General features: G+C 46.1%; 1 protein-coding gene and 1 long non-coding RNA gene across 2 annotated transcripts; one reads left to right on the plus strand and one right to left on the minus strand.

Moving 5' to 3' along the window:
* Nucleotides 1-1,197: 1,197 nt before the first annotated feature.
* abcc5 (ATP-binding cassette, sub-family C (CFTR/MRP), member 5) lies at nucleotides 1,198-20,427 on the plus strand. Its single transcript, XM_085782002.1, is given in 31 exon segments — nucleotides 1,198-1,292; nucleotides 1,761-1,899; nucleotides 3,059-3,168; nucleotides 3,267-3,422; nucleotides 4,392-4,536; nucleotides 4,666-4,899; nucleotides 5,089-5,262; nucleotides 6,365-6,512; nucleotides 6,610-6,758; nucleotides 6,867-6,974; nucleotides 8,776-8,939; nucleotides 10,278-10,491; nucleotides 10,600-10,671; nucleotides 11,298-11,422; nucleotides 11,513-11,585; nucleotides 12,872-13,075; nucleotides 13,154-13,297; nucleotides 13,610-13,703; nucleotides 13,788-13,957; nucleotides 14,072-14,218; nucleotides 14,466-14,595; nucleotides 14,693-14,975; nucleotides 15,067-15,253; nucleotides 15,339-15,428; nucleotides 16,106-16,295; nucleotides 16,395-16,426; nucleotides 16,429-16,556; nucleotides 16,664-16,742; nucleotides 18,771-18,884; nucleotides 19,309-19,473; nucleotides 20,090-20,427. Coding segments are annotated over 30 exon segments (4,224 nt in total). The 5' UTR covers nucleotides 1,198-1,292; nucleotides 1,761-1,806; the 3' UTR covers nucleotides 20,192-20,427.
* Nucleotides 20,428-23,625: 3,198 nt separating this feature from the next.
* Nucleotides 23,626-24,202, minus strand: LOC146984653 (uncharacterized). Its single transcript, XR_015036215.1, has 3 exons — nucleotides 24,146-24,202; nucleotides 23,924-24,051; nucleotides 23,626-23,824 (listed from the first exon to the last, which is right to left on the minus strand). It is a non-coding gene; the product is annotated as an uncharacterized LOC146984653 (long non-coding RNA).
* Between the last annotated feature and the right edge of the window lie 357 nt (nucleotides 24,203-24,559).

Below are 24,559 nucleotides of genomic sequence, written 5' to 3' on the forward strand. Positions count from 1 at the left end.
CCTGCTGCACTGTCTCTTTATTCAAACATGACATCATCATATATGACAACATCAGTGCGAGTCTCTCACCCGAGAGGAGGGGTACGCTGTCGCATCGAGCTGCGGTCAAAGTCACAATAAACGTTCCTAACCACTTCTCTACACTGATGGACAAGGTCACAAGGTCGGGGACTGTTGTATTCATAAGGATGTAGGACGAGACAAACTATAACACTGGGACCATGAATATATTTATTATTTATGTCTCATATAAATTAAGATGTTAAATGCAGTCAGAGTCTAGACACAAATCAGTGTAGTTTCATGATGTACAATCAGGAGAAATAATTTAGCTGATTCTTTAAGGGGAGCAAACATTTTAATGAATGAATTGTATACATACAGTATTTTTGTAGCCTGACTGTAAATTCACTTGTTTTTATTGATGACTCCTCACTGGATCTGAAGAAAACAAATCTAGGCTATACGTATATTGATTTGTCCATCAGGTCACAGACATCAAACGGCTGTTTTGTTGAAAAACTGCAACGATGGGTCACTTTGTTACTGGACTGACAAAGTCCTGACCAGTCAGTGAACAGGTGTATAGATCAGGGCAGCTGTTGAAATGTCGACTTAAATCAGAAGTTTAGGTGAGATCGATCAGTGATCACTAAGGTTTCAGTGTTACAAGTGGTTGTGTGGTTTGTAACAAAGCTTCTTCACGTGTGAGGAGGATGTATCTGTCAGGTCAATGTAACCACCACTGCTCTGTCTTACGACTTCACGTTGTTACTTTGATCACAGTCACTAAACTATCGCGATGCCAAGCAGCTGCAGGCCAAACTTGTATTCATACTTCACGTGGGTTACAAACTCTGGTCTATAGACCTTTTCAGAGAGTATAAACAAATACAGGTGTTACCAAGGACACTAATTAAGGCTCCATTCCATTTAGTGTACCAGAGCGTTTTCTAATGAGCCACACCTGTCTTTGTTTATACTCTCTGAAAAGGTCTATAAAAGACAAATTAGACACATGAAGGAATAAAACAGCTCCTCTCCTCACTCCCATTTGTTGCCCGGGACAATATGGCGGCCATGTTGAGCTGACGTCACCAACGCAGCGCCTACTGTCACTCTGGTAGGACTCCATATCCCATGATGCCCCGCGCTGCTGTTGCTGCTGCTGCTGCTGCTGCTGCTGGAAGTCCGTGAGCTGCAGCTTCTCCGAGGAGGAGCTGTTTACAAGGGAGAGCGGACCTGAAGGAGGACAGCGAGGACACGAGACGCTCACACGGAGACAGAGACAGGTGAGAGGGACGGGGACAGGTGAGCTGCTCAGCGACCACCTGTCATCTCCTCCTGTCTGACGGTCGGAGTGAGAGGACACCTTGTCCTGTAGCATCATGCTTTTATTGTGGAGGGTCTCATTCTTATTTTATTCTGGAGGGTCGTAGATTGTTGTTGTTTTGTTTTGTTTTCCATATATATCTGATTAATACTGTTTTACATTCTCCCATGATGCACTTGTGCTTCCCCATACTGCACTGTATTTGTAGTAGCAGCACTGTGGTATCCCCACAGTGTCAATGTGTGTGTACAGTAAGAAGTGATTGTGTGTAATATAAGATATAGCAACGTGTTCAATATTAAGTACTAGTGTGAACTCAGTATTAGTATATCAATTTTAATGCGTACTAAGAGAAGTATTGGGGTGTACTAAGTGAAGTACTAACGCGTCCTGCTGTGTGTGTGGTGGTCTCAGACTGGTTGGACAGTGCGAGACGGGGTCAAAGGTCACAGATCCATGTGGTTTGATAGAAGATGAGAGAACATGACTTTGGACGGACGGAGCCGGGGTCTCTCCATCCCTCCTGCAGCGCTCTGCCGGGGTCAGGGGTCAAAGTGCAGGCGCAGGTGAGAACAAACGGTCCACATCCAGGCTCATTGAGTCTGTGCATCCTCATCCTCATCCTCATCCTCATCCTCATCCTCCTCTTCATCGTCAACAGACACTAGTTTGACCTTCTTTAACTGTTTGTGTTTGAGGTTCAGACTCAAAAGACTGAAGGTTCAGACTGTGGTGATATATAAACAACAAGGTCTAGTTATTACATGATGAGAAAATAAAACAGCAAACAGATGAAAACAAGGACAAGGAGAGAAAGGAGACACCGTAGAGATGGAGTGTGGTGAGGAGGAAATCCAAGATTCACAGTGATGGAGGGAGAAACAAAGAGGAGCAGAGGATAAAAGGACGACAGGACCGAGTGAAGCTGCAGCCTCCTCGCATCACTTCATTGTTTACATAATGAAGCCCCGCCTCCCACTGATGCTGAGGGACATCCACGTGTCTGATTGGCTGAGGCCGAGAGGCTGTAAAGGCGGCTCATTGGTCGATGTCGTGTGAATGGATGTGATGAGTGTGTGTGTGGTCTGTGTGTTTGTGTGTGTGTGTGTGTGAGAGAGAGAGAGAGCATCATGAGGCAGCAAACGTGAGCTGTGCAAGTGCCTGGCAGCAGAGAGATCACACTCACACGCTCACACACAGGGATGATGCCGAGTGTGTGAGTGTGACTGAACCCGTTTGACTAGCGTCGCTGGTCGGAGAGATGAGGCTCCTTACCCATGAGCCTCTGCTGCTCAGCATTAGAGAATCAAAACATTAAAACCAAGAAGCCTGTGAATATTCTCATTTGTCCAGGTCATAGTTATCTCAAGGAAATTTAAATCGAATGCAACTGGACCAGTCCCAGCCTGGTCAGATGCGTACATGAACTGTTGAAGCCTCTTGGATGAGAGGTGAAACAAGAGACAAATAACCAAGTCCAGTTGCATTCGATTTAAATTTCCTTGAGATTAAAACCAAGAATATGTTTTTAACTTGTGTCTCTTTGATCGTGTTTACACACCGATCACCATGGAAACGCATCATAGTTTCATAAACAGTTCCTGTGTTTTAATCATCAGGAAGAGTCTGGACTAATCAGACACCTCCTGATGACGATGGCGATGATGAAGTTCTCTGTACCTCAACAATGATCTGTCAATCTGTTGTGTGTGTATGTTTGGTCAGGATGCGTTGGGTGTGTGTGAGGACAGATCAGCTGGTTGCCATGGCAAAGAGTTGGAGGAGGCCGGAGCTAAAGACGACAATCAAAGCAAACTCGGTGGAAAGAAGAACAGGTAACGCGCACACACACACACACACACACACTGAACATAAACAAGAGGAACACACAGCTGAGGTGTGTGTGTGTGTGTGTGTGTGTGTGTGTCCTCAGGTGTGATCACCCTGTCGACAGCGCAGATCTCTTCTCCTTCATGACGTTTCAATGGCTGACTCCTCTGGTCTTGCACGCCCGCAAGAAAGGGCAGCTGCTATTGGACGACATCTGGGCCGTGTCACATAGGGACGGTTGCCATGACAACAGCCTGAGGTGGGTGGAGCGGAGTTTATGAATGAGTCTTGGATTTGAAAGTTTAAACTAAAAGAGAGAGTTACCACACACACAGTGGTGGTGGTGAGACACAAGACAGGAAGTTATCGCTCCATGATCACACACAGAACAACAACAACTCAGGAGCTTCAAGCTAAAACATCCTGCTAAGTGTGATGGACATTTGATATGAAGACTGAATGGTTTGATAGCAGGGTAATGATGGAAACAAGAGAAAATGGCAAGAAAAATACATGATCACAGCTGCACAACTCGGGTATAATAATAATAATAAGGATTTACTCTTAATAATCACAGTATCACTTCTATAATTGTCCCTTCAGATACATTTATGTTCAATATGATGACCTTGTTACAGCTGGGGTTTGGACCCACAGTTGCAGGAGGAGAGCCCAGGTGGTGGTGGTGGCAGGAGGCAGGCTGGCCAGTCTAAGTAATCTCACATTTGAGCAAAAAAAAAGTAATGCAATAGTTTCTTTATATATGTGTAATAATTCAGTCACTTTTTGGGGAAAGTAACAAGTAATGATAACTAATTAACGTGCCCAACACTGTCGAGGAAGCAGGCAAAAAACAGCATGGCTCAAACTAGAAAAGGGAGCAAAAAACCACGTGTTAGTCAAAGCCAAGTGCAAAGCACGGACTAACAATCAAAGTACCAAGAAACACACTACGAGACAAGAGAAGCACGTGATCAAAAGCACAAATGAATAGGACGGTATTATCTGACAGAGCGGTGAAGTCAAGACCAGGCTTATGTAGAGGAAGGTGATTCAGGACAGGTGTGCCTCATCTGAGTCTGGGGAGAGAGAGTAGCCGGCCACGTCTCCTGCCACAAACTGCATCCAGAAAAACACAAACCCCAGACCATAAACAGACCTGATGAATGTATGCGCTTGGCGTGGACTGTAACACATTACTAACACAACGAACTCTGGAAACCCTCAGGCTGGCGTCTCTGTGGGAGGAGGAGCAGAGGTCCAAGGGCAGCGAGGCTTCTCTCTGCTCGGTGATGTGGTCTTTCTGTCAAGCTCGTCTCCTCCTCTCCATCCTCTGTCTGGCCGTCACACAGCTGGCTGGGTTCAGTGGGCCGGTGAGTCTGGTACCGGTGTGACTTATACTATCAGTGGAACCAATAAAACCCACTATGACCAGTTCATACAGCACGATGACAAGACATGACGCCAGTAGAGCTAAAGCAGTGGTGTTGTCCCTCCTCCAGGCGTTCGTGGTGAAGCGTCTGCTGGAGTACACCCAGCAGGAGGAGTCGGATCTGGGCTACGGTCTTCTGCTGGTTCTGGGTCTCTTCACCACCGAGCTGATCCGGTCCTGGTCTCTGGCTCTGACTTGGGCCCTGAACTACAGGACTGGCATCAGGCTGAGAGGAGCCGTCCTGAGCTTGGCCTTCGACAAGATCCTCCGTCTGCGCAGTGTCAGAGACAAGACCATAGGACAGGTACTGGCCTTGTTTCCTGTCCTCCCTGTCTCCTCTCTCCTCCTGTCTTTATCTCCAGAGGAAAGAAGCATGGCTTGTTTTCTCTCTCTCCCTCTCCCATCTCTCAAAATTATGAAAACTTCATCGACATGATCAAAACTCTGACATTCATTGAGAAAACTCAGCATCTTGTCTTCCCTCTTCTTTCAGCTGGTGAACATGTGCTCCAGTGATGGTCAGAGGATGTTTGAGGCAGCTGCGGTGGGCAGTCTGTTAGCAGGAGGCCCCCTGGTGGCCGTCCTCGGCGTGGCCTACAACCTGTTCATACTGGGTCCAACGTCTCTCCTGGGATCCGCTGTCTTCATCCTGTTCTACCCCACTATGGTCAGTAACTGTCCGTCCTCCTCAGAGTCCTGACTCAGTCAGACCTGGACCACATGTTGATCACATTCAGTGTGATGCCACTTCCTGTACAGGCTTTGGTTTTGGTTTACACTGTGAAATGATTTTGGTTGTTCACTTTTTATATATCATTAAAGGGATACTTCACCCAGAATTGATAATTCCCCAATTGTCACTGTCATGCCAAGGAAGGGTTTGGAGAAACGCTTTTGTAGTTCCAGGGGGGGCTGGCAAGGGATTTTCATATAATGGCAGCGGATTGTCACTTTTGAATCGTCCAAAACTCACACTATGAAACATCCAGATACCTCCATACTGCTCGTCCGTACTGACCCAAGTGTCCTGAAGCCACGACATGAAAAAGTTGTTCAGAAAAAAATTATTTGATCTCTGTTTTTAGCCTTGTTGTAGTAGTAGCTCCCAGTAGCTCTGTTGATGTTTGTGCGCATGCAGGAGATTTGCTGTGAGATGTTCATCATTGTAAACTATTGGATGTATGATTTAAACACGTAAGAACATCTTGCAGCAAATCTCGTGCATCTTGCACAGCCACTGGGAGCTACTACTACTACGCAGCTTCAGGACACTTGGGTCAGTAGGACGAGCAGTATGGAGGTATTTGGATGTTTCATAGTGTGTGTTTTGGCCGATTCAAAAGTGAGCTCTCTCCGCCGCCGTTATATGAAAATCCGTTGCCAGGCGGACCCCCGCTGGAACTCCAAAAGTTCTCCAAAACCTTCCTTGGCATGACGGTGAGTAGAAAATTATGGAATTATCGATTTTGGGTGAAGTATCCCTTTAAATGAATATATATCTATAAGGAGCTTTCAGCAGTCTACACAGCCGAGGCTCATGTTGTTTGCTCTGATAGCTCTACCTTCAATCAGATGCACAGCACAGACACTACAAACAGTCACAAGGTGCAACTTGTATAGAGACGTGTGTCATCAGCATATTGTTGTAACCTGGTATGAAACGGTCGCTCAAACCTTTACAGTTACCATTATGAAACATCTGCCATGAGATGCTGTACCAGTAGATCCTCGCACCTGATCCAGATGATTGATCCTGATTTTATGAGCAGATGTTCAGCTCCAGACTGACGGCGTACTTCAGGAGGAAGGGCATGGCCGTGACCGACAGACGAGTCCAGAAGATGAACGAGATCCTCAGCTACATCAAGTTCATCAAGATGTACGCCTGGGTCAAAGCCTTCTCCCAGGACGTCCGCCGTACGTATTCAGATGAAACGCTCTGGAGCTGGAGGACCTGTCACCATGGTCACAGAGAGGCATAGTGCCGATGACACCCGTTGTTTTGTGTCTTTAGGTATCCGTGAGGAGGAGCGCGGCATCCTCGAACTCACAGGTTACTTTCAGAGCATCACCGTCGGCGTGGCTCCCATCGTCGTCGTCATTGCCAGCGTGGCGACGTTCTCCACCCACATGCTGCTCGGGTTTGACTTGACGGCTGCTCAGGTGCCGGACACACAGACCCCACCTGTGACCTGTTGGCGCTGTAGTTACCGCTCATGTGTTTTTAATGCAGACTTCACTTTAACAGATGTTTCCTCTCCGTTTCTTCAGGCCTTCACCGTGGTGACGGTGTTTAATGCCATGACCTTTGCCCTGAAGGTCACTCCGTTTTCTGTCAAGTCTCTGTCAGAAGCTTCAGTGGCGGTGGAGAGATTCAAGGTGTGACACACTTCCTTACCTTTCCTTTTCCCTTCCTTACGTCTCCTTTCCTTTCTACCTACCTACCTACCTACCTACCTACCCCCGTAGCTGCATCCCTACCTAACCAGCCGCTGCCCTATCTACCTACTGTCCTTCCTACATCCCTATTTACCAAGCTGCAGCTCTACCTGCCTGCATAGCTGCAGCCATAACTATCTATCGTCCTACCTTTACAACTTTTCCATCTACTTTCGCCTTACCTACCTACCTACCTACCTTTATACCTCTTCCACCTACCTATCTAAACACATAATTGCCTACCTTGCTGCCTTTTATTTCTTCCCAGCATGAAACCTGGACTGTCCCTAAAGATTCAGATGGCTCTGTTATTGTTAGAGTCAGGGTCCAGGACAATGAAACCCACCACAGCCCAGTCATTAGTGATTTTGTCGAGTGCAATCCAACCTTCAGCTGAACATAGATAAAACTCAAAATCAAACTGCAAATTTTATGGCGAGATATGCCTTAGACAGACAGAGAGAGAGAGAACCAGAGAGAGGAAAAATATAAATGGGGGGATGGGTGGATAAATAGACCGAATTGGAGGGATGGAATTAACTCAGTGGGCAGAGATAGCACTAAGCTGATGCGTAAGTGCATCTTGATCTCCATCCACTGTGTATATAGCTTATCCGTGCAGGATCATGGGGGAGCTGGAGCCAATCCCATCTGACATAGAGATGAGGGTGGGGTCCTCATCCCTGGACAGGTCACCAGAGTCATGGTTTGTCTCTGGTCTTCGTGTTTTATTTTGAAGTTCCATGACTTGTCTTCCTGTGTTTGTACTCTTGTGATTCACCTGTGTCTCATCCCCTTGTGTATGTTACATCTGTGTAATATACACAAGGGGCATATTATACAGAGGTAACATGGTGGTAATGTGTCCCTGGGTGTTTTCTGCATTTCCCTGCCTTTTGTTCTTTCGTGTAAGTAATTTAACATCGTCAGTTATTCCACTAAACCTGGAATAATAAACCCTGACAATTCTCAATCTGGTCAAGATAGCAGGCAAGATCATGTGTTATCCTGTTCACAATCATCAGGAACTCTTTAACCAGGCAGTTGTCAATCAGGCGAAGAACATTTTAATGGACAATGGACTCATGTTTTACATGATGAACTAATGCACTCAGGGAGAAGATATAGGGTTCCCCTATGTAAGACCAACAGGTACAAACACTCATTTGTCCCTCATTAACGAGCAAACATAAACATGCACATGAACTTTGCACAGCTAAGAATGAGCCAATGTTTTTTGTACTTTTCCGTATGTTTTCATTGTGCTTGCACTGTTTCACTGTTTGTTATGTTTTCACTGTCTCGTGTGTATGTATTGTCTTGTGGCTTTTTTTTTATTGACCATGCAGCAGTACCCTGCATCCAAATCAAATTTCTCCCAAGAGAGACAAATAAAGAATCTTGATCTTGATCTTGAACCTGCCTATCTAGTTATTTTGGGAGCTTCTATGCCTTTAATTGATAGGATAGTCAGAGAGAGACAGGAAATTAGGAGACAGTTAAGGGGGGGTGGGGGGGTGGGGGAGGGTGACAGTGACACGCAGCAGTGGGAGATCAAACCGGGGCAGGCTGCAGTGAGGACTGTAGCCTCTGTAGATGAGGTGCCTGCTCAACCCAGTGAGCTATCGACGCCCCAAGTCTATCATTTTGATCTGAGAAAGACAAAAACAGAGTTCAGTGGAAATAAAGGGATCTTCTACCAGTTTGAGCTACTTTGACCTGCCTGTCTCTGTCTTTTCAGAGTCTCTTCCTGTTGCCGGAGGTTGACAGTGTCCGAGCATTACCTGCTAGTCCTGACGTTGCTGTGGAGATGTGTGGGGCCAGTCTAGCATGGGATGGGTGCAGCCAGAGCACCCAGCCAAGTCCATGTGTCCGACCAGCTAGCAGACTCCGACAAAGGGACAGGTAAACTGACTTTTACATCATCTATGTCCAAAATACATTAGCACATTCATTAATTACCACATACCGTTTCCCTATGTAACGCATGCATCACTGCTGATGCCATGCCAGCATCAACAGTAATGTGGTTGCAGCACAGGGTTGTTGACATAGCTGATCCTAGATGCAAACCTTTCAATTTACCTGTCAATCAACCTTCTGATCCTCATCCATGATCATGAGCTTTGACAAGAGAAAATGATCCTGGATATAAGCAGCTGAAATTTGTTTCCTCTGATCCTCCTGTGATTGTGATCGTCTGACCAAGGTCCTGCCGATGCCTTATATCAGAGGTTTTCTGGATTTGTTCAGCTGGGAGGAGAACCTCAGAGATTATATCTGATCTCAGAACACACTGTGGTCCCCCAGGAGGAGTTGGAAAATGTTGTTGGGGAGAAGGACATCTGGACTTCTTTAATCAGACTGCTCTGGATAATCAGCAGCAAGTGCATGAATGAATGGACTGAATTATTCCTGAATTCCCCTGGTTTCTGGACAGGGTTAGTAACTAACTAAAAGCCTGGTCTGGTTCTAGACCTCTTGAACTCCTACTCATGTCTATGATTTATTCAGTTCTTTAGACTGACTGAATTAAAATGTGTCTGGTTTCTCTGATGGTAAATTATTCCAGATGCATGTTAGTTCACAAACTTCTTCTAAAATACTGAACGGTCCAAGTCAGTTAGCCTAGTCTAGGGTATGAATCTGTGGTATATGGGCTGTCCTAGTGCATAGACTGTGAATAAAGATGGATGTAGAGACTTCACTCTGAGGTTTCTGTAGAGCAGTTTTGAATCTCAAACTCTGCTGCCATCATCTTCTGTGTCCCTGACTCTGCTGAACACCAGACTAATCCAAAAATGATCAAAGAGGAGGCGCGTGTGTGTGGAGCAGAGACTTTGGTGCATGCCAGTTTGTGGCAGGTATACGCACTCACTCAGACACGTTTTTGTTCATGACCTTGAATTATGCAGAAGTGAATACACGTGATAAAAGAAGAATTCACTCCCTGTAGAGTTGTCATTTTTAAATGGGAGTCTAAGGGGACTGAATTGCTTGCGGAGCCACACTTCAAGTGTTTATTTGAAGAAGAGCAGTTTTTGGTATTTTCTGTGTTGGCTTCATTTTTCAGCCTCGGAGGCCGCCGCTTGTTTGGGAGCAGTCCATGGCATGTGGACCATCTCAGATCAGTAGGTACATCATGGACTGATGGCTGAGAATGATCTGCTGTTGTGTAAACATGTCCTGCAGTGGAAGAAGAAGAGCTAAGCGTGTGTGGTGTGTGTGTGGGGTGATTTCCAGGTGCAGAGACAGAGCTACTGTTCTCCAGGAGGAGGAGGAGGAGGAAGAGGTGACTGGCTCCCTGCTGAGAGGAGGAGGAGGAGGAGGAGATGTAACGTCAAGCCCAGAGGAGGAGGCGGAGGGGGAGGAGACCTGTCCACCCCTCCTCTCTGCTCCCCCGGTGTCCCCCCGCCCTCAGAGCACCCTGCACTCCATCAGCCTGAGCATCCAGCAGGTATCCTTACATCACCCGTTCACCTGCCCGTCTCTCTGTCTCTGGATGTTATCGGGAGTCTGTCTGTGTATCTCACCTGTCTGTCTCTCTACTTGTCTGTCTGATCAGGGGAAGCTGGTTGGTGTGTGTGGCAGTGTGGGCAGTGGGAAAACTTCCCTCATCTCAGCCATACTCGGACAGGTACCTTCATTAACTTCACTTCTAGCCTGTGCGCCACCGCTCCCGGTAGTTACCCCTCCCATGAAAATCGTGTTTTTCGTGCTTTTCACATGTTCCTGTGGCATTTTTCTTGTGTTAGAGCACATATCAGCAGAAAAGGAAGTGCAAAATTGCATTTCTGAGTTTTTCTGCCTTCAAATTGCTGTGAACCAATGGCAGACGCAAACTGTCAGTTTCAGGGAGACTGGAGCTGACGTGTCACAGCTCCAGGGGAGGGCACTAGTGCTACAAGCTCCCACCCCACTCTGCATCTGGCTCAGTGGTGAAAGGCTTGGCAGCTCGGTGTAGCTGTCAAGGTATAACAGGTATAGCTCACCTGGTAGAGCAGCTTGCACCGTGAGCAAGGACTATGTTCCAGTCTGGGATCGAATCCCAGTGTGCAGTTTTATGCTAAACGCGCTGAATCTGTAATTGTACAATGTCCAGCTGTCAGCGAGGGGGTGGCTGGGCGGGTGCAGAGCAGCGCAGTCTCCGCCCACCCTCCAGAGGTGCATTGCTAATGAGCTGCTGGTTTTAAAATCACCAAAAAGGGTCGCGGGAGGGGGACTTTAATGAGTGGTATTGATTATCGATTGGTGTATTGACAGATGTCGTTGTCAGAGGGCAGTGTGGCTGTCAGAGGAAGGCTGGCCTACGTGGCTCAGCAGGCCTGGATCCTGAACACAACACTGAGAGACAACATCCTGTTTGGACAGCAGTACCAGGAGGACAGGTGAGGCCATTGGTTTGATTTGGGGGTGTGGTCCAGCTCCTGGGGCGGGGTCAACTAATAACTGACCTTTCTCTGTGCGTGTGTGTGCAGGTATCAGTCGGTGCTGAGCGCCTGCTGTCTCAGACAGGACCTCAACCTACTGCCCAACGCTGATCTCTCAGAGGTATGAGCTGACTTGTCCAGTGCAGGAATGTACCGACCTGTGAAATGGGGTTTCCCTCACTCTCAACATCTTTAAGACTGGAGAGGAAAAACGCAATAGGGTCCAGAGTGCCCAGGAAGTTTTTTCCAGCATTTAGAGACGGTGGTCTTTGGTTAGGGACATGAAGTTACAAAGCACTAAAGAAAAAATCCAAGGCACTCCTCTTACAAAAATAAACAGAGTAGCGTAGGGGCTGTTTGCTGCTATGCGTGGGTTGTATCCCAGTCTCCATTTTTAATGATGTACTGGTGTATTTTAACCATAGCCATCCTAATAAAGGGTTTTTATTTTTTGTTAGAGGAGTGCCTTAGATTTTTTCTTTAGTGCTTTGTATCTTTAACATTGAATCAGGTCAACTGGACTTAGTTTTTGTCTTCAAAGACAAAAACTAACTCAATTGCCTAGAGATGCCTTTGACCTGGACAAATGAGAATTTGCACAGACTTTGTATCTTTAAGACTGGATTGGGCTGCTTCTAACTTCTCCACTGTACTTAACAATCCTGAACCTTTCCCAACTGTCATGTTAAAAAGGTGACTGGATTACACCACCAGTACAACAACACTGCATCAATTCTCTGAGAGAACCTGAATCAGGTCTAATGTAAGAAAGACGTATTTTAGTTACAGTAGTGTTATGGTACTCAAGATTGGTTTCCTTCATATTTTCATTCAAATATTTTCAAGGTCTTGGTCTTCACCAAGACAAAGGTCAAGGGCCGACTCGGTCTCGACCCCCTCAAATTCTGGTCTTGTCTTGGTCTTGGTCTTGGGTTGGTGGTCTTGACCACAACAAATCCCGGGACTCATCCTCATCAGTGATTACGTTGTTTTGAAAGGTTTCTGCGGTGGAACGTATATTCAGTTTTTCAGAAACATGAATGGTATCTGGCTCTGGTCCAGATATCAGTTTGACTCCACCTCCTACACATCTGAAAATGACCTTAAGTACGGAGGAGGAGGATCAGGGAGGCTAGCTACCGTAGCAACACCACAGCTGTTCCTGAGGAGAAACTCTGAGCCAGTTCAGGGCTCAAACACTTATGTCACAACTTCAATCTCTCCAGTGTGAGGCAAGTAAATGATGAGTCAGCGTTTCACCATTGGTTGATTCTGAACCAGGAGAGGCGAAGAGGCGATCTGACGTCACCATGGAGAAACAGCTCGCAGTTTAACTGGATCTGATCTGTTGCTATGTGACGAATACATCCCAGCTCTCTGAAGACGTCCATGTTTCCATCTGATTAGATCGGGGAACGTGGTGCCAACCTGAGTGGTGGCCAGCGCCAGCGAATCAGCTTAGCCCGTGCCCTCTACAGTGACCGGGATGTCTACATATTGGATGATCCGCTCAGCGCCCTCGACGCCCACGTGGCCAACCATGTCTTCCACAACGCCATCAAGAAGCACCTTCGCCACAAGACCATTATCTTCGTCACCCACCAGCTGCAGGTAAACCTCTTCCACACAAGGACAGGGACACTGTAATGGTTACCATAGAGATAATAACCTGTTTGCGTTTGTGTGCAGTACCTGGTGGACTGCGATGATGTCATCCTGATGAGGGAGGGGCGTATAATTGAGCAAGGAAGCCACGACAACCTGATGAAACTGAACAGAGACTATGCCGCCATGTTCAACCACTTCCAGCTGGGAGACACTCCGAGCATAGAGGTATCCGTCTGTGTGTCCCTCCCCTTGACATCAGGCAGGCCTGTTCCATTGAGGTTTTTAAATCGAAGCTTACTGTTGTGTATGAGACTTAGGTTGCTCACTTTTTCATCAGTGATGTCCTGTGTGATGTGCATTGTGTATTTGGTATGGTGTATGTTTCTGCTTTTGAACCATTTGTAGTTTTTAATGTCTTTGTTTTATCAATTTGTTCAGCACTTTGATGTAAAGTGCTTTATAAATAAATGTATTATTATTATTATTATTATTATTATTACCATATTACCTGTCGGTCTTACTACCTGTCTGTCTCAGGCTCCCAGCAGGAAGTCCAGTGGCTCTCAGAGGAAACCGGCCGACAGTAAACCAGGCTCAGTGAAGAAGAATCCACTGGTTGTCAGGGACAACGGTGAGACAGGACACCCCTCTGTATTTTTCTGTTCTATTATACTGTTGTTTTTTATTTACTGTGTTTGGTCATGTGACGTTAAAGGGGAGGAGCAGCAGTGTGGGGGCGTGGGCTGGTCAGTGTATTGGCTTTACATGGCAGCTTGTGGTGGCTCCGCCTCATGCCTGCTGATCCTGGTCCTGTTCCTCTGTAATGTGGGGAGCTCCGCCTTCTGTCAGTGGTGGCTGAGCTACTGGATCAATCAGGGCAGCGGGGTGAGTCACTGCCCCCTCCTTCTCCTTACTCCCTTGTCCCTTCCCCACTAAAATCAGCGCTCTTCTTCACCCTTTAACTCCACTTGACTCTACTCCCTCTCCTGGTTTTTCCAGAACATCACTGTACCACAGGGAAACGACTCCTCAGTGAGCATCAGCATGAAAGACAATCCCATGATGCAACACTACGCTGCTGTTTATGCCTCCTCAATGGGAGTCATGTTGCTCTTCAAAATGATCAGAGGCATTGCCTTCGTCAAGGTCAGTCCACTACACAGTCCCTAATACTGGTGACAAGTTTCAGCAGCTGATTCTCACCTCAGCTTATTCCTGTTCATGTGTCATCATCACCTCTGTCTTTTGCCTGAACCAGAACCAGGATTGTTTTTACTGAGTCAGTCAACACCTAATGATCGGTCGTGTTCCTCATGTCACATCAGACTGTGGATTCTGCACACAGCCGAAGGTCTTCAGTGTTTCTACTCTGTCTCTGTTGCTCTCTCTGCAGGTGACTCTGCGAGCCTCCTCAAAGCTGCATGACCAGCTCTTCCACAAGATCCTTCGCTGCCCAATGAAGTTTTTCAACACGATGCCCACAGGACGGATCCTCACCCGCTTCTCCAAGGACATGGACGAAGGTGAAGGACACCAGGAGATGCTGTTGAGGACCTAACAGAGTCACAGAGCCTATAGAAACATCACTGATAACGTCTTGTCTTGTCTTTTCCCCTCTAGTTGACACCCGCCTGCCCTTCCAGGCTGAGATGTTGATCCAGAATGTGATCCTGGTCTTCTTCTGCCTGGGTGTCATCAGCTGTGTTTTCCCATGGTTCCTGGTGGCCGTGGGTCCTCTGGTGTTACTGTTTGCAGCCCTTCACACCGTCTCCAGGGTCTTCATCCGGGAGCTGAAGCGTATGGACAACGCGACAATGTCCCCGTTCATGACCCACATCACCTCCAGCATCCAAGGCCTGGCCACGCTGCAGGCCTACGACAGGGGCCAGGACTTCCTCGGCAGGTCAGGGGTTCGAACCACAAAATGTTCAGAGCAGGTAACGGGTCTGATCCAGGGCCTGAAACCTCACTCAGGCTGTATGTGTTGTTTTCAGGTACCAGTTGCTGCTGGACCAGAACCAGGCTCCGTTCTACCTGTTCAGCTGTGCCATGCGGTGGCTGGCGGTGCGCCTGGACGTCATCAGTGTGGCTCTGATCAGCATCACTGCCCTGATGATGGTCCTCATGCATGGACAGATCCCTCCCGCTTACGCCGGCCTCGCCATCTCCTACGCTGTGCAGGTAACTCACACCAGTGCACCACCTGCTCCCTGTAAGAAACACACCCTCGACACTGTGATGTGACCGTGTTGCCCCCCTCTCCCAGTTGACAGGCTTGTTCCAGTTCACAGTTCGTTTGGCATCTGAGACTGAAGCTCGCTTCACCTCAGTGGAGAGAATCCATCACTACATCCAGGTACAGGAACACTTTACTTACTTCTGGTCCGCCCATCATCCTGAGGTCGTAAAATCCACAGTGTGCCAACACAGCTGTGGAGAAACCACCATTGTTTGTTTTCTTTCTTTTCTGACGAAAAAAAAACAAAGGTTGGCTGAAAAACAACTAGCAAGATCAGCACTGCCGTCCCGGTGTCCCAGCTCTCGTCTCTGCGGCTACACAAACGCGCCCCATAACCCATAATCTCTTATTTATGACAGATTACAAAATTATACACAAATATACATGTTGTAACATCATATATAATATATAACGTTATGTACTGCTGTATTGATTGCTTTCTTGCTGGTGTTGTTGTAAACAAATGCACGTGTCCAGGAGGAGGGTTAGCAAAACAGCAGAAAAGTGACCGGACTTACATAGTTCCCCTTTAAAGGCTGTTTCGTATGTTGAAAGGGTTAGGGTTATGAATAGGTTATTTTTTTAAAAAGGTACTGATCCCTTTGTGCTGCCATGTAGGAAGGTGAGTGGGAGGGTTACCAGATCAGGACGTATCAGTAAGGTCATCCAGGAGCTGGACCTGGGCCTCCAGCTGGGACATGCCTCTGTAATGTGATTTTAGATTTTAGCTGCTGCTCTGACGTCACCTCAGTTCTAGTCTGGATGAATGAATCGCTGTGCTGTCTGTGTCTCAGTCCTTGAGTCAGGAGGCCCCGGCCCGTGTCAAAGGCTGTGCCCCTCCAGGTGACTGGCCCCACCAGGGGGAGCTGGTGTTCAGGGAGGTTGAGATGCGGTACCAGGAGAACCTCCCTCTGGTCCTGAACAGGGTCTCCTGCACCATCAGGCCCAAAGAGAAGGTCGGCATCGTGGGCAGGACTGGATCAGGTAGGACGAGGTTGTGGGTCTTCACAGGTCAGAGGTTTAGTTAAAGATCGGTCCCTGTGGATAACATGTCCCTCTGTCTCCCTTCTTGCCTGTGTACAGGGAAGTCGTCTCTGGGTGTGGTCTTGTTCAGGTGCTGGTGGAGTGCTGTGGAGGATCTATCGTCATCGATGGCATCGACATCAGTAACATTGGACTCGCTGACCTCCGCAATAAACTGTCCATCATCCCCCAGGACCCGGTGCTGTTCAGTGGGACCCTCAGGTAGAAACGCCAGAGGAGCTCCTCAGCGGTGGGCTGTATGACAGTAACCTGTCTGTTGAGTTTACAGCACATACCTGTCGGATCAGATCAGTCCGTTTGTGTTCCAGGTTTAATCTGGACCCCTTCAACCAGTACAGTGAAGAACAGATCTGGGACGCTCTGGAGAGGAGTCACATGAAGGAGTGTGTGAGTACACATCGCTGCCTATGTGATCTGTGTAGGTTTTTAATCTTTAAGGCGAGACACGGCAGGCAAAAACATCGTTTTTTCATGCACTTATCAATTTTGAGATTTTGGGCTATTTTGCTTCCATAACATGTCTTCTTTCAGACTAATACAAAAAAATAGTCTAAAATACACATTATGGGTGTTTATTTTACTTCACTTTGACTGGTGTCGCCTGTAGATTTCTCCTAAATTCACCAGAACTGAGCGTTCTCTCGCGGAGCGAGCCGCGTCTGTTCAGACTCCTGTCATATCCGGTCTCGCCGTGAAGCTCTCTCTCTCTCTCTCTCTCTCTCTCTCTCTCTCTCTCTCTCTCTCTCTCTCTCTCTCTCTCTCTCTCTCTCTCTCTATCTCTCCCTCTCTCTCTCCTGCACTAATGTGTCGGTTCCAAAAATGGTCATTTCCTTTGTACCAGCGACGAATCGTAAAAGTACGAGGGAGGGTCTCATTGGCTGGTGTCGTTTTCCGACAGCGTGATTCGTTTAGAAGCATCACGTGATGCGCTCTGAACAGCGCGGAGGGACTTTTAAAAACGGGGAAAGGAAATCGATTTAAATCCTCACATAAAATAAAACAGCAACTCTCACTTGCTAGACAACAAAAGACACAGCACAGAAACTCACCGAGCCATAAGATCCCTTTACAAAGTGCGTCATCGCGGAAGCTGTCACCCGTAAAAAACGAGTGTTTGCCGCCGGAGACAGCGCGATACACAGCGGTGGCTTTTTTTTTTTTTTTTTTTTTACACATCAGACGTCTGAATGAACTGATCCGAGATTTAATATACGTCCCTGCGCTGGTACAGGGCTTAAAATGAACATCGATCCTCAGAATCACGTGTTGTGCAGTAGTTTACTTCTCAGTGACAGAGGTGAAACGGATGTGACACTGACATGGGCCAGAGATGATTTTTAGCCAGACAGAGAGAAACTGAAAACATTGGTTGTCATATTACAGATGAGCCCAACTAGGCTACACCTAAAGTGTTTATTTTTTTATTTTTATTTTTTTTCTCTGACCTACTGGCCCACACACCTTAAAATTCACAGTGGCCAGACACTCTTGTTTCCAGTAACAATGGGCTCTATGCACAGCTCCACTGCTTTCTAAATTCAAGGCAGCTCTTTTATTTACTGACAAACTGATTAATCCAGGTGTGTCTGAGTAGTCACATTGGTCAGACACACCTGGATTAATCAGTTTGTCCAATAATGTAATACAGGAAACAAAGGAGCTGCCTTAAGTTCAGGAAGTAGAGCTGTGCATAGAGCCAATTTGTGGAATTTTTGCAATAGAATCTTTAAAGGCCGTTTTCTCAAAATGAGCTTTTTCTTATACTCTGGACCCGAAATCTCCAGTTCAGCAGCACTTATAGACACCAAACCTTCCAGTTGTATTCCCGCCTATATTCTGAAGGTTTTTACAGAGGGGATTATTGATATATCATTCACAGCCTCATTTATACAACAATTTATACCTAAAAAACAGGGCGAAATTTGATTTTTTAGGGCTGGTGACAGTATTTTCTCATTTACAAAGTGATTAAAAGAGATATCCAAAATCCCCTCTGTAAAAACTTTTGACTTTAATATGTCAACAAAATAAAACAAGAATTTTGAAAGTGGCTTTATCCAATCTTCAGATTTCGGGTCTGGAAATGTACACAAATTCACGCATATTTAATTATATAATGTCTAATTTCCATATGTAAGCATAATATTTAAGAAAACATGTAATACAAAAAATAATTGTCTCAATCTAAGTAATAAACATAGAAAGTTTCATGGCAATAGCTGTTAGTTAATTTTTTTACCCTATTCACCTGGGGTGTCTCGCCTTAAATCCTCCAAACAAAGAGCTTTACGCTACCGATCACCTTCACACACACTTTCACACAGCACTTTATCGTACATAGCACTATTTTCTACCCTACACGTTCGCGCACATCTGTTTGTTCACACCCTGTGCCTCTGCCTGTCTGTCTCTCAGGTGTCCCAGCTGCCCATGAAGCTCGAGTCAGAGGTGGTGGAGAACGGAGAAAACTTCTCTGTGGGGGAGAGACAGCTGCTGTGTGTCGCCAGAGCTCTGCTGAGGCAGTGCAAGGTGAGAGAGAGAGAGAGAGAGAGAGAGAGAGAGAGAGAGAGTTTCACTCAGAGACAGACAGGTAAACTCAAATACCCCTTTCCCACTGGTTAAAAACCTGTTTAAACCCGCTAACAATCGGCTTTTGGTGGCAGTGGGAAAGGCAAGCGACGCGGGTTAAAATCGGCTTTAATCGGCTCGGCTCTGCTCGGCTTGCAGTGGGAACGCCAGACCCGGCTGTGGCATGACACTGTGTTTTTTGCACCGTGGATGAGAGCGGGGCGACTGGTTTATGCTTTGACATTTTGGTCAAAGGGAAAGGGGCCAAATGCCGATTGTTAGCGGGTCGACCCGCGTTTAAAAAAACCCGCGTCGACCCGCTAATTTTAGTGGGAAAACGGCTAAAGACAGGTTATGTGGTCTGATTGGCTGGTTCTGGTCTCAGGTCCTGATCCTGGATGAGGCCACAGCAGCCATGGATACTGAGACGGATGGTCTGATCCAGGAGACCATCAGGAGCTCCTGTCAGGACTGCACCACCCTGACCATCGCTCACCGCCTCCACACTGTCCTCTCCTCCGACCGCATCATGGTGCTCAACCAGGGACAGGTTGGTACCACACCGACCGATAGCTGGTTATTTGAAAGAGTGAGAACCAGTTTTGACAAGGGCCCTGGTTCTGGTCTGTTCTTTTTGGACGATGTTTAGTGTAGATGTTAGTGAGTTAGAGGTGGTTTCTGTGCTCCAGGACTGACTCTGAGGACATGAGATCTGATCTGAACGGGCTGAGTCCTCTGCTCCAGTTTTACATTCACCTGTCTCAATCCTAGCTCATCAATTACAACAGCCAGTTTCAGTGTGCAATGTACAATTAGATGTCATCTACATACAATATCACTGTTTTTATCCCACTGAGGTTTTGTCTTGTTGCCTCAATGCTGATCAAGGATGATCAGTGTTTGAGTTAACAAACATTAAACAAAGGACAAACAGTGTGTCTCCATTCGAGGCTGCAGTGTCTGAGTCTGAGACAGGGTGGGTCCCATTTGGCCATGCTTGGCCATGCTTCTTTAGCTGAACGTTACACACTTTGACGCTAATCCTTGATCTCTAAAGTGAAATAAATGTGTTCAATCTTAATTGGTAGTTGTTACCATAACCACAGAGAGCTGTTAAGCGTGGAACAAGGACAGTAAATAGTTTCCTCTCTCTGTGATTGGTCCAGGTGGTGGAGTTTGACGAGCCGTCCAAGCTGCTGGCCAATGAGAACTCTCGGCTGACCTCGATGCTGGCTGCAATGGAAAACAAGATCTCTGTCCGAGGATGACGAGGAGCATGAAGAAGGACCGAAGTGGGGATCAGGGCTTACAGCAAGTCGATGGTCAATCAGCACCTGTGTCGCAGTGATCCCGTTGAAGCCAGTATGAACCATGACAAGGTGCTGTAGCTGTACTGTAGAGAAAAGACCTCAGACCTGCTCTGCTGTAGATTATAATTCGTCAGTCTTAGACTCATTAGCCTCGCTGATGTGTCTCTGTGTAACAGTGGTTGATCAGCTGAGGTGAATCCGGTCAGTGGTTGTTATTATTATTTATAAAGATTTGTTTTGTCGTCATAAGCACATTCTGAGTTACCATGATGACCTGCCGCTGTGTGATTTGGATGTCCAGAGAAGGTCTGGAGAAGGATCATTACAATGTGACCCCCTTATTGTTAAAAATCCTCCCAAAATGATTAATTTTCCTCTTGACTGTTTTAAATGTCCATGATTAGACTGAATGTGGCTCAGCTCGAAGTAACAAGCTGAACGCTCTCCTGTAATGCGTCAACAAATCTGATGCAGAGGAACCTGAATGCAGCATGTCTCTGAGTGGACAGCTGGCTGAGCGATGATTATTCGGGCTTCATCTTGACTCTGGATGATGCTCTCCAGGTCTTGTGTCTGCACATGTAAAGATCAGGTCCCAGTTTTCAGAGACCTAGACCAGACCAGACCTAATGAGGCCTGGACACCTAAACTCTGCCTCTGTGAACGAGTGTGATGAGCTCCAGCTAACGTCCACTGAGAGGATATTTATAGGACACATAAAGGGGGTTTGACTTTAAACTGTCATCAGGTGTGTTACCTGTGTTTAATGTGATGATCTGTATGTCAGTCTGTTGTCGTCACAGTCGCTCTTTTTTGAAGACCTGATCTCATGAAGCTCTGATCGTCATGTGTTCATCTCACAGCATCGTAGCTGAGGGACAGAACTACCAAAATAAAAAGCCGGGCTGTGAAAGCCAAACAGAGGCTGAACTCTATAAGAACCATAGGAAGTTAGAGGTTTTTTTATGTCAGCTCATTTTCTATCACATTTATCAAACAGCTTTGGAGAGTGTGTGTGTGTGTGTGTGTGTGTGTGTGTGTGTGTGTGTGTGTGTGTGTGTGCTGTGTTTTTATAACAGCCTTATAGCATGACTTGATAATTGCCTTGTTGGAAGGGGGGTCTGCTCTAAGAAATAAAAATGAAATCTATTTTAAGAATGAACGTTTTGTGGTGCTTCCTGTTTCTGTCCACTTTATTAAAAAACTTTTGTTCTCTCTTTAAATCCTCTCATGTTTTTATTTTATTTTAAATATTTTCTTTCTGCTGATCATTTTCAGTTTCTCTTAAGATCTTAAAAACTAACAGACATGCATATGTCTCCATTAGATTGAGAGTGTTTATGTTATGTAGTAGTGTTTATGTTATGGGATGTACAGAGTCTTGTTAAAGGGATAGTTCAACATTTTGGCAAATTGGCCCATTGCCATAATCGCTATAGTCATAGCAGTAGGTTCGTTACCTTTATTTGTCGGTATAAGCTATTTTTAGAACGGAGGAGCGGAGCGGCAGGCTGCTCAGAGCTACACTACGGAGGCTAATGGAATTTCTTGGTTTCCCTCATCAAACTCATCAAATACAAAATCCCAAAACTCCAAAACGCTTTCATGGACAAGTTGTGACCTGCACATTCACCACGCTATGAGATAATAATGGAACGTTACGAAACGGAGCCGTTTTCGAGGTAAATACAGGGTAAATACAGAGTCTGCTTGCTGAAAAACTGTCCCTGAACGCAACACGCATCAGCGGTTTTGCATGAATTTACCTCTAAAACAGCTCCGTCTCGTAACGTTCCATTATTATCTCATAGCGTGGTGAATGTGCAGCTCACAACTTGTCCACGACAGCGTTTGGAGTTGTTGGATTGTGTATTTGATGAGTTTGATGAGGAAAAACAAGAAATTCCCTTAGCCTCCATAGCGTAGCTCTGAGCAGCCTGCCGCTCCGCTCCTCCATTCTAAAAATAGCTTACACCGACAATTAAAGGTAATGAACCTACTGCTATGACTATAGCGATTATGGCAATGGGCCAATTTGCCAAAATGTTGAACTATCCCTTTAAGGTAGGCTATCACTTTATCTGTTTCAGTATCCATCCATTCAAGACAATAAGACAGTTCAGTCTGAGAATAGAATCAAACAGAGCAAAACTGGATTAATTAACTTATAAAACACACACAAGAAAATAATTACATCGGGTGACCAGCGCGATCGAACTTGGACGCCAGTCACAAGAAAAGCGGCTAAAAATATTTTTGGAGTAGCCTATCCGAGTGGTGAAATGGAACTCGGATACCGCCCAAGCCGAGCGAGTACTCAGATCGGCTACAGCCCTAGTGGAGAGTCTGTGTTTTCTCTCCAGGCAATGACAGAGCTCAGGTGAAGCTCCATGCTGCAGAGTAGGCCAGTAGGCTAGCCCCGCTAGCTGTTCCGGATGCAAGCAAGTGCTAGCAGCAGATGCTCTCCGCCGCTGCTAACACCCACTAGCGGTGGCGGCTAGCACAGCTTCCCAGCTCACCACAACACTCCCGTTGCCAGCGACGGCTGGGTATCGGACCGCCGCTCCAGCACTTCTCTCCACTGTATTTCCTTTTTCTTTACAGTCCTGACAAAGTTAGGTCTCTGAAACTGTTGCTGTCAGCCCGAGAGAGGGGCCCAGTTTAAATGTTTTGTTTACAAACTACGAACAAACCTCCAGACTCTACCTTTAAAGAACTACCTCTGCGGAGGAATACTGAGTGAGTTGGTTAGTTCCAGATAAGCGGGAGGATGGTTATGGTGACGAGGTTAGGGGGGGGAAATTTGACATGTTTGAACATTTTATAAGAAAAAAAAAATGTAATGCAACAGTTACTTTTTCTGGTTATTAATTATTGTTATAATGTAGTAATTAAGTAGTTACTTCGCGACACAGCGTGGAGGAGCCTCCCAGATAGCAAAAACCTTTTGGCATCCTTTTGGCCCAAATCTGGCTGGTCATTTTGGCAAGATTATGGCCAGGCTTTCGGGCCCTAAATGGCCCAAAATAGGCAAGCCAAAAACAAACCAAAAGGAGGCCAAAACTCACCCAAAACTAATTGTGGCCTTCCAAAATACAGCCATAACTGCCCCAAAAGAGCCCCAAAATCCCCAAAATCCAGCCAAAAAGTAGCCAAAACCGACCCAAAGAAAGCCCAAAAAGTAGCCAAAAGTGACCCAGAGAGAGGCCAAAACTCACCCAAAACTAATTGTGGCCCTCCAAAATACAGCCATAACTGCCCCAAAAGAGCCCCAAATCCCCAAAATCCAACCAAAAAGCAGCCAAAACTGACCCAAAGGGAGGCCAAAACTCACCCAAAACTAATTGTGGCCTTCCAAAATATAGCCATAACTGTCCCAAAAGCCCAAATTTACCTTGCTGTGTGTCTATGTGTATTGAAAAAAAACAATAGGAAGATTAATATTATTTCATCATCTTTTTATTTTTGAATTTACTGTTGACTGACTCCAGGCTGGCAGGTTGCAGGTCCCCAGCCCAGTAAAACCATCACTGGTCTGTGCTATGCTTGCATCTGTGGTGGTAGAGCAGATGGGGTTTCTTCGTGTGGCATCTAAAGTGTTACAGACAAAGAGAAAACAAACTTAACTTATTACTTCTACTGTAGCCTAAGAATGCTTTATTAAAGGCTTTATACAGTTATAAAACTCACCCACTTTAAGTTGTAACTTTTCCATTCATCCCTCGTCAGGTGTCCTTTTCTGTCTGGTCCTTTGGCTTTAAAATGCCCCATACCGTAACCTTCAAAGTGGCAGGCCCAGAAGGTCCAAGAGAGATGACCTGAAAATATTGAGAGAATTACCTACATTGATTTTCAAATCAACTAGCCCACCATTACATTGCCCCTACTCTAATAAAATCAAAGGCAGCTCACCAAATCCTTTTAAATTTCAGGAAGAGGCTGGGTTTCCTTCCAGGGCCATCATTTGCTGTTCTGCAGAGGAAAATAGGATGTAAAAAAGTATGCATATTATGCTTATAACTGAAAAGCAACGAAGCAATTAAATCACAGATAATTAGATTTCTCCCCACATATGGCAGAGAATAAAGTGGGTTTAATATAACAAAACGTTTCACAGCAGTAGGCCTTTTCAGTCCAAATTGGTGGCAGCACTATCACAACACCACCTAGTGGCAGTTAGAGCTTCTTGCTATACTCTTTGGCTTAAGTTTGGAGTTTTCTTTGTGTTTTCCTGCCTGGCAGCTCACTAGATTATTGCTAAAAAGCACAGCAACATGAGCAATGCTTTTTTGGTGGATACTTTCAACGCTAAATGGTAGGCTAGGC

The sequence above is a fragment of the Trachurus japonicus genome, chromosome 7 (assembly GCF_045865225.1).
Source record: "Trachurus japonicus isolate A0001 chromosome 7, Traja_1.0".
Taxonomy (NCBI): domain Eukaryota; kingdom Metazoa; phylum Chordata; class Actinopteri; order Carangiformes; family Carangidae; genus Trachurus; species Trachurus japonicus.